Genomic DNA, 10,356 nt, shown 5'->3' with positions numbered 1-10,356 from the left:
CCTACTAGATATTGCGCCCTGTCTGTATGTTTCACCACAAAACTTTCAACTTACATATCTTGTGTTTCTGAAACTTATGAAGCACTTGGTTGGTCTTTTGCTATAAAGCGATATTACTAGTAAATACTACTATCACACAAAGGCTGACATTCTATACATGTACTGCTTGGCACAAACAACGTAGAACTAGTGCTCTCCGGTTGAAATCAGATACTCAACATTTGTGGCGTACTATGCAATACGCAATACCTATGAGAAATCTATAATTACATGTACCTGGGCAGTATTCATTGTTGTGTGAATATAGTTGACAAAGAGCAAGGACCTAAGCCTCACACTCTGGTCTCTTTGGAAGGCAAGTTAAACACTTCAACATGTCATCATTAGTTACAAATCCATGGAGAGACAACAACCCTCATTGATGCTGACCAAATTAAAATAAACTTCCGCAGGTTTTGTTCTTTTGACCAAACAGTAGCATTCCCTTGGACTTATCAAGGAATAAAGAAATACTGAAAAACTTAGACGAAAACCCTATAGACAAAATTCAAACTTTCAAAAACAGATCAATATCGGTTATGATTAAAAGGCGTGTGTTACCGCAAATTTAAAAACAAAACCGCTAAGTAACTTTAAGGGATCTTTACACGAAAAAACGAGATGGTTTGGGATGTTCAAAAGCCAGATGAAATATCTTTCTGGGTTTGTGAAAACTTACAGGTAAAATGAAACGGCATGAGTAAAGCCTGGTTTCCATATGACAACGCAATGATCGCGCGCGGCCCAGTGATCGTGCGCAATGCATTTCTTGGGCCGCGAGGCAGTGTTTCCATATCGCGCGTAAGCTCCATGCTTGCATTGGACAGGGTGGATATTTTCCTTACTTTTTCGTAGGAGAGACATATTTCTTCGGAAAAACTGACCTCCGTTGCGAAATTACGCTGTCATATAAAAATCAGGCTTACTCTTTCGTACGGGAGACCGATTTCTTCGGAACAAAGCCTTTCGCTGGAATTGTGGGATAGGTTGAAAAGGTCTAGCGGTGTATTGTGGGATACATAATCGCACGCACCCATCGCAAGGATCCATTCTGTTGGATACTTGCGATCAGCGTACGCACGTCGCGCGACCGTCGTACGTTGACGTTTCCATATCACAACTGGCCTACGCACGACGTCGTGCGCCTTGTTGCGCGCCTTGCGCTGTCATATGGAAACCAGGCTTAAGTAAAAGGTAACATTATGACCAGGTTGGTTAGTTGAGATTACTCGAGGAGTGAGTTATGTACCTACGATATGTACCTATCAGGCTCTACCCATCAGTTGACATTTCATCCTCACAACTGGCGACAATAACACGGGCTTAAAAATGAAAATCCTTAAATAAATTGTTTAAATTTCCATCAATTATATGTTATTAGAGCGCTTTTATTTTTTGCCGAGTATACAAACTCAAAATTGACCTTGATTTAATGCATAAATACTTCCATATCACATAATAATGCGTTGAAACAGCGTATCAAAAATGCTGCTAGCTAATACGTAAAAGCAAATGTAATTCAATACTGGAGCTTCATGGATATCATTCAAATGTAAAAGACGCTGCCTGGCACACTAGCTAATCCCCACTTTTCAGGCTCAGAAATAATAACGCATGAGAGTAGAGTGCTTCTAGTATATGTTTGCATATAACAGGCACAGTCGCTGCCAAAGACTACTCTGTCATCTCAGAAACAATGCCGGCCTTTTATATGGTTGGCCTACGACAACAACAACAAGTGTTACATAAGATAGCATGGTCAAACTCATGATGGCAATTACATAAGTTGTGGTAAAACATTATTCAATACACAAGGAAAATGATATAATAAGTCGCTAAGTATAAATACCCATATGTGACAGCTACTGCTGCCGAAGATCACTAAAATAAATTGTAAGTTTTAAAATGTAGCCGATAATGTCTGTGTGCAACGACCAACACAGAAAGACACAAAGAATTAGTCTGTTCAATGGTTTCTGGTGCACTGAAAGACTATAGAATTGATATCATGCTAAGAGATCATTTGAAAATTTTTCTCTACAGAAATACCTTGAGATACGAGTGTCCTAACATACGAAAAATATGAGATACGAGGAAAATTCTGAGCGTATTTTTGCAGTGCTGGATGCAGTGGGAGTGTTGCTAGTGCGCATTCCACAGTATTAGATGCAGTAGAGATTGTTTGCATTACACTACATAAATGCACAGCACCTTGTCATACGCAGCACGTACCGAGTTGGCTTTCACACATTTACAACACAATTGCAAGATGCGAATTCTGCTCCAACTTGATTATAAGCAGGCAAACAAATTGATCATAATTAGCATGTTGTATATGGTTGAAATGAAAATATATCATGCTTTTATTATATAATGTTGATGAGAATACAGCGCAAAGACCCTAAATTCATCTATCGGAATGATGATAATGCCTGACCCAGTTTTCTGAACTGAAATAAGTTTAAGGCAAGTTCATGAGCTTGCTAAGGATAGCATCTGACAATATTGTACGATGCTTGAAGAGCCAGCAGTGTCAGTTGATCCACACCATAAACCTCACACTACTGCACACTTGCAGCCCACATGTAGTTTCCAATTTTGAAGAATGCGCATTCGCAGTGTGCGTGAATCGCTGGGTTTCAGTAAACGTGTCATGGAAGTAAATCCGCAGTAGATCACAGTGGGCAATTTGCAGTAGGAGCTCAGTTGCAGTAGAAATGTCTAGTGGGCACTAAAAATTTGTAATGCACTGCAAAATTACTGCGCGCTGCAATGACGCAGTGCAGTTGTAATGTGTCGCAACCCTGTCATAACAACTCGATAGGTATTCGGCCTTTGTGAGCGTAGGTGGTGAATTAGAACAATGAAAGCCATGTTTCCAGTTGTAGTATCCTTTTGAGGTGTTTTTTTAGCGAGTTGGAATTAATTATTTAGTTTTTAGTAATTATTTATAGGAAAACTGACTTCAGATATGAGTAAATTGGCATACCAGCTCAGTCCCGGAACGCATTAAGCCATTATTCAAAGTATTACTGTATTCCTTCCAGTGTTTTAGTAAACTCTTACTAGCATAAACCGCCAAAAGACGCAAGAGACACGCTGTGTTTCCTTTTTAAAACACTGACTTCAGCATGTCTAGGTTTATACTATTTTAACCACAACAATGCAAAAAAATGTCAATATCATTAAAAAAAGACCCCAAAAAGAATCTGTTTAACTTAACCCAGGGATAACACTACTGCTAGTACTAATGACTACCTCAAGCATAAACTAAACACTTTTTCTCCATCTGCCTCAGATTACAGCCAGTAAAAATAAGAATGCAATCTCATGTCCCTAGACATGACACCAGTTAACCAATTCTACACAAAGCATCGACATAAAGCATTCGGTGTCAATGGCAAGCATGACTTCCAATTCCCAGAAAACCTTGTAGCGTGTTGAATTATTTAAAGCCCAAGGGGCAAAGGTCGTTCACGTAATCCATTAATAAAAACGTGACAGCAATTTCATCGTGCAAACACTAAATAATGAACTAACAATCTATGTAGCCGTAAGCGACGAAGGTAGCAAATATATGGTAGATATTATATCTCCTGCGGCAGTTATTCATCTGTAAATAATATAGATGTGAATGGAGTCAGTGGGGAAAGATTGCAGCAGCTAAAGTGCTCTATTTTACTTTGCCTCGCTGTCTGTATAATGAAATGGGTTACAGACTCTGCTTGCATATTCTCACTCACTATGTTATCGGTGTGAAAACAATGCTAATTTGGAGTTGTGGTACCATTGAGTTATAGTGCTATAAATGTTTCAAGGGACGTTTGCATGATGCGTAGTAGTGCAGGCACTTGGTAAAAATGACGAGTAGTTCTACGCAACACGCCGTTGCGGGGCACTCCTGTCTCGCTTAAGCATGGAAAACGTTTAAAATGGAACAGCTTGCAAGGCATTTTCTTGCGAGCCGTTGGCAAGTGCCGTTTGCATCTTTTGCAAGAGCAAAGCATTTGATAACAATTAGGAGTCACAAAACTCGCTTGCTTTGTGGGTTTTTTAGTTTTTTCACTCCTTCAGTTTTGCCGAAGGAACTTGCTGAAAGTATATATCCCATCACCATGGAAACATAAGTTTCCCCCTCCCCCCTTGTGTATTACTCTATTTGCGATAACTACATTCACAAAAAAACTCATTGCTATTCGAAAACCAAAAAAGCTCTTCATTTACCAAAATGCCCGACTTAAACTGTGTCCGGTTGTTGATGCACGCTGTTGGAGAGTAAATGTTACAAATGAAAAGCCCTGGAGACATTTACAAAACATTTACGTTAAAGGGATTTTACATTATACAAACATTAAAATTCATGTAAATTGCTCCGTTTTGAGATTTTACTAAACTCACTCTTTTGGCCTTTCAAAAAGAAAAAAAATTATACTTGACATTTTAAATTTAAATATTGAACAGTAACTTTAGCATTCTTAGTTTGTATCGACAAGTTTTTTAATTTCTCTTTTTTACTTTTATTAATTTTTAAGTTAAGGAGAGCGCACAACTTCAATGTCAATTTATATCAGTTCCTTTAATTTTTGCAAGACACCAATGTCTATTCTGCAAAAAAACATTGTAAAATATTTTATGTATAAAATAGTGTGAAACAAAAATACAGTGTATACTTTACTATACGTATTAGGAGAGGGTCTGTCTGATTGTCCATCTATCTGTCGCCAGGGCTCGAGGTTAGGATAAAGGATCGCTTTCAACACGTCTAAAACTCGTGACACACAGCTTAGAATATCGACGCTCCAACGTCTGCACCAATAGAATGCCTTGAAATATCCATCATTTTTTTGACGTCATCACCCTGTTTGCACATGCGCTCGTCCACGAAAAAGCCGCCATCTTTGTAGAAAACGATCGTCATTCTCTTGATTAATAGTATTTTTCGGTGTTGTTTTGATACTAAAATAAACAATTGGCAAACAAAACCATTGTTTGTAACAATTAATTGCAGAAGCTTCGTGCTTTTAATAATAAAAGTTGTCCATAAAGATGGCAGACAACGATAGAATGACGTCACGAAAAAACGAAGGATTGCAGAATGATTGCGAATTATTATTAATCAACTGTACTAGGAAACACTCTCACAGCTGTAAGTTATTAAACAGGCACAATGCGCTCCTTCAAATTTGCTAAAAAAACATGCTGAAAGTACTTGCGTTGTATCTCCATGGAAACATAAACTTTACCTCTACGCTTAATTCTATTTGTAATAAAGAGATTCACAAAAATGATCTCTATTAGAGAATCCAAGACCTCTTCATTTACCAAATTTGATTAATTTCAACTGTACCCAGTTGTTGATGCACGCTGTCTGATTGGTAAATGTTACAAATGAGAAGCTCTGGAGACGTTATTCATTATTTATGATCAACTAGTTAAACACATAATTGATTTCGTTAATCATTAAAACTTTCACTTCATTTATTCAGATAAACTGGGGAAATATGATAAATAAAAATACCATGGCACTATGAATATATATTCGGTGGCAGATTATCGCTACTGTTAGATACAACCAAACAAACCCACCGAGATAAACAGAACAGCAAACAATTACAACGAATGCAAACTTAACAAACATAAGATTAGCAACTAGAACACAGAGGGTCAACTCTCCTTGAAACTAGGAATAGAGCCATGTTTGACGAAGAGGTAATTTTTCTTTGCATGAAGTGTATGAACTTCGATGGTCGAGTTTTTAAAATTCCGAGCTATTACAGGTAAGGGTGGCACGGAGAGAGCGATGTACAAATGGACTCCAAAGTGAGAGAAAGAAGAGGTGCCAAAATCAAAACGTGTTCTAGATAGTTTTGGAGTAGCTCAAATATGTTCTACTTGTATCTCGTGAGATTATTAGAGTTGCCCCGATCATCTCTAGAGAATATAGCTTAATAGATTCACAAAAGCAAGTATTACTTTTATTATCATGGTTACTAGTATTACTATTATTATCATGACTATTATTATTACTATTATTCCATGATTAGCAGTATCATTAAAACTATCATGGGCGTTAACATCGTGACTACTGTCATGACGGTATTGCAACTTTAACGATTAAGAGTTGTGCTTCCACTTTCATAATTAGTATACTATTGGTTGTACGAATATCGAGAGGCAACACTTTAAGCACTTACAGAAACTAGACAAGAGGACGAGTAGACAGCGTAAGACTTACCGGAATATTCCGGAGGAACGACATGCACTCCTATGTTAGCCTTCACCTGGGTCTTGCAGCCCTCCATGAAGTTGATGCACCTGATCTCTCTTTCTTTGATCAGTGACACAAACCTAGAGTTGATGTCTTGCATCTTAGCGGTGTTGGCCAGTTCTTGGACCTGAGTACTTGGGTAGGCTATGTAAGAAGTGCGCTGAGTCAGCGTTGCTGCCGGACAGCCCCTGTAAGCACAAGTAGTTAAAAATGGAAAAATGAAGATCAAATGTTAGCAGCGAACATGAGTCAAGAGAAAGTGCAAACTGTCACGAGCAGTCAGTTCATGCAGCGGGGTGGTGGCTTTTCTTTCTGTAACTCTATGAAAATTTGCACTATAATCTATATATGTATATATATATATAATATATATTATATATAATATAATATATTATATATGTATATATAATATAAATATATATATAAATCTCAAAGTTTGCCATCATCTGTTGTCATCGTCATTCGGTGTCTGTCCAGCTATAGCAATTATGATCTAGCAATGAAAAACCGTATCGGAGAAGAATTGATCTCGGTTCCTCTATTCACAAGACGACAAGTTAACCCATTAAAGGTTGACTTGCAACAAAATTCACATTAAAGTTATTTGGTATCAAAAGATTCAGCGTGTCTTACTCTGTTGTGTTGTAGGTGCCAAATATGTGGGAATGTGATTACAAGCTCTTAAAAGCTCAAAAACGAAAAGCCGCTGTAGATTAGAATCTGTTTATTTCTCTGACGTTGTCATTACAGTTTGTTTATCGTCTTGTCACGTGATGTTCTCACGTGAATTGAAAGGCCAGTAAAAAGCTCAATATAAAACCTATCGTAGCACTAGTTTATGACAAAAACTTCGGGTTTTACCGAAGACCCCGTATCAAATATAGATGCTCGCTACTTTACAGTTTTGTTTCTGCTTGGTCTAATCGGCAAATCGTAATCTGATCATGTGTCCCAATACTTCGCAAATAATTTCTGCAGCACTTTTCTAGTATCACAGGTGACCAACAGGCTATATGTACTCCTTATGATACTCGTACTGATATGTACTCCTTCGAGCTAAGGTTAAAAAATTAAACAAATTTCTACGGTAAGTTCTAAGATATCGCTGCTAAAAGTGACAGCATTACAATGACGATAAAACAGACGCATAAGAACAATAGAGATGGTTTTATTGAATGCGTGAAGTATATTTGTGAAAATAGTTCGACGAATAAGGTTGCAGGAAAGTGTAAACAGAAACCATCTCTCGCAACTACATCACATTTGAGCTGTTTTGGAAAGAGAATCCAAACTACGGCAGTTTCGTGTGGCTGCGATTAACTGTTCATTTTTTAGCTTTTAATAGCTGGTAATCACATTTCCACATATTTTGCACCTACAACACAACAGAGTAAGACATGGTGAATCTTTTGATATCAAATAACGGTAATGTGAATTTTGTTGCAAGTCAACCTTTAAGCTACACAGGATGCATTGGATTCGTTGGGCAATAGGAGTCCTTATCTGGGTTAAAATACGCATACCGACTCTGCGTTATGCGCATATTGACTGTGTTACATGCAGCGTCACTAAAGCTTGCGCTCACGGCTCTTATTAGTAAGTTTAGCAATACAGATACTAGCTTACTCAAATTATCCAATGGCAACTACATAACCTGCCACTGTTTAAGCTGTTTTTATTACCCGTGCAACACAAAGCATTCAGCTAGTTTTTACTATAATAAGAGCCATGTCCGTCTGTTCGAGGCCACGCTAAGAGGGTTAAGAAAACAGTTACACCACATGGAACCCGAACCTGGTTATTTAGACTCCCAACAAAGCACCTTGTGCCCCTGCGCCACTCGACCACCTTTGCAAATACTCGTTACATATGACGATCTCTCGCGGAGCACCGGACCGGCAGCGTCCCGGCAGCGTACTACCATAAATAGAAGGTAAACATTTATACTTATTTCAGTTGGCAAATCGCTATTATACTTTCCCAATTACAAAAAATCTATATTAACAAACCTCACTTTGTCATTGTGTCTGTCTGTTTGTCTGTGTAAATGGAATCGCTTTTCAACATTTTTTGCTGATTTCGTCAAAATTTCACATGCGTATACTCTGTGCTTTTCGCCAGATCGCTGAAAATATTTGGTTTTCGAGCTTCATCTGGTTCCTGTGAACCAGACTCTTAAACAACCCACATGCAGGATATCTGTTTGATAATGAAAGAAATCGCAGGCATTACCGAGTTTACTGCTAACTTTAAAAACCGCAGAAACTTTTCGCCAACTTTGCAAAGTTACCAATCTGAAAGCAAAGAATATCTTTCATATTTAGAGAGCTAGGATTGAAGCGATCGGAAGTTAGTGAGTAGCTAGAGCTCGACAGTCAGTCTGTCAACCCGCAATAGTTATTAGTTATTAGTCATTACTATTGTATATAAACAACCAATCATAACAGGGCTTACTGCAAGGTCTCTAAAGCCTGGTTCCCATATACTCCGCAAGCACTGGCGACAGCACCGCAGGCTATCAGCGGTGAAATGTGAACCTACACGCCGGGTATCACGGAGTACGCCGGTAGTTGCTGGCGGTCAATGCAAGGGTTCAGCGCTGTTCAAATTTCGAGAAGAACCGCAGGCAAAACCTTCCCAAAATGCACTGTACAAGTGAAAGCCACCATTTGCGAAACAGCATGGCGAGCGAACATTTTTAATGCGATTATTAGCGGTGCCACTTTATGTGAACAGAAGCCGCCGAGCCTAGCGTCGCATGCGTTTTGCTGCGCAAGAATGCGGCCAGGGTCTCGCAATTGATATGGGAACCAGGCTTTACATTCTGCATTTGTATAGTAAATAGCTGGTCACCAGTTTGCTAAAACTACATATTTTTCATGCTGCTGTGTAATGCAAGGCAGCAAGATAAAACAAGATCAGTTGAAGATTTACGTGTTATATTCAATATTGATGTAATAAGAGGTGCCAATAACCTTTGGCCACAGCTGTATGCTATTTCGTATCCTTCGTTTTTCGTGACGTCATTCTATCGTTGTCCGCCATCTTTATGGACACATTTTATCGTTAAAAACACGAAGCTCCTGCAATTATTGCAAACAATGCTTTTGTTTGCAAATTTTTTATTTTAGTATCAAAACAACACCAAAAAAAAAATACTATTAATCAAGAGAATGACGATCTTTTTCTACAAAGATGGCGGCTTTTTTGTGGACGAGCGCATGTGCAAAAAGGGTGATGACGCCAAAAAAAAGATGAATAGGAAGAAATACTGAAACACAAATGTGACCAGCAGCAGACCCGGACTGTAGCACATGTTCATGTCTTGAAAATGTGGGAATGAAAATTCTTGATAGTCGAGTTTTTGACTTGACTGCAGTTACAAAATTTCTTAAATACCTTAACCAAGCTACGCAGAGACTTGAAAACGATTAACTAATTGAACGACTTTACCTAGTGAATAGTTTAACATGTTTTTAAATATTTAAAAATTGCTGTGAGAAATTTGACAATTGCGTTAACATTGCACTTATCAAGTAGACATTGGCTGCTGCTTTCCATTATAAACAGTAAATAAAAACAGCCAATGTCTACTTGATGAGTGAACAGCTGCCATGATTATCAAACTTCTCACAGCAGTTATTAAATTGTTTAAAATTTGTCACACTCTATATTACTAGATGAGTAAAAACAGTATATGGCAGCACTGAAAGAGAGCACAATGCAAGCATTAGCTCTGAATATTTATTCAGCGCCTGAGCATTTGTGTTTATATGAGATACTTGTTGATCAACTGATGGGCATAAGAATGATGCATATACCGCTACAATTTAAATCACCAATTCCCATGGGGAATATACTGTGAATCAGACATCAAGGGAATCGTCTGCACAACTAGCATCTATGTATATACAGTATTTCTCAAAGTTTGTGTGTCTGTGTTTGTGTATGTCCAGCTAAAGCTATTAAAATCTTAACTTAAAAGCTCGCTGCTTGTTGTATTTGAACTCACGGCGATTACAACTCCAATCCAATTATTGAGCTATACT

At 38.1% G+C, this 10,356-nt stretch overlaps 1 protein-coding gene across 2 annotated transcripts in view; it reads right to left on the bottom strand.

Annotated features, from left to right (window-relative positions):
- LOC137399632 (protein SERAC1-like) overlaps positions 1-10,356 on the bottom strand; it is a 45,827-nt gene that overhangs the window by 12,193 nt on the left and 23,278 nt on the right. For both annotated transcript variants that reach the window (XM_068085813.1, XM_068085814.1), the window contains one exon: positions 6,275-6,495. In XM_068085813.1, the coding sequence (XP_067941914.1) occupies positions 6,275-6,495 (221 nt within the window). The remainder of the gene's footprint in view (positions 1-6,274; positions 6,496-10,356) is intronic.

This window comes from Watersipora subatra, chromosome 7 (assembly GCF_963576615.1).
Source record: "Watersipora subatra chromosome 7, tzWatSuba1.1, whole genome shotgun sequence".
In the NCBI taxonomy this organism is placed as follows: domain Eukaryota; kingdom Metazoa; phylum Bryozoa; class Gymnolaemata; order Cheilostomatida; family Watersiporidae; genus Watersipora; species Watersipora subatra.
Note: the sequence above shows the minus strand (reverse complement) of the source record. Positions and strands in the feature narration are given on the sequence as shown.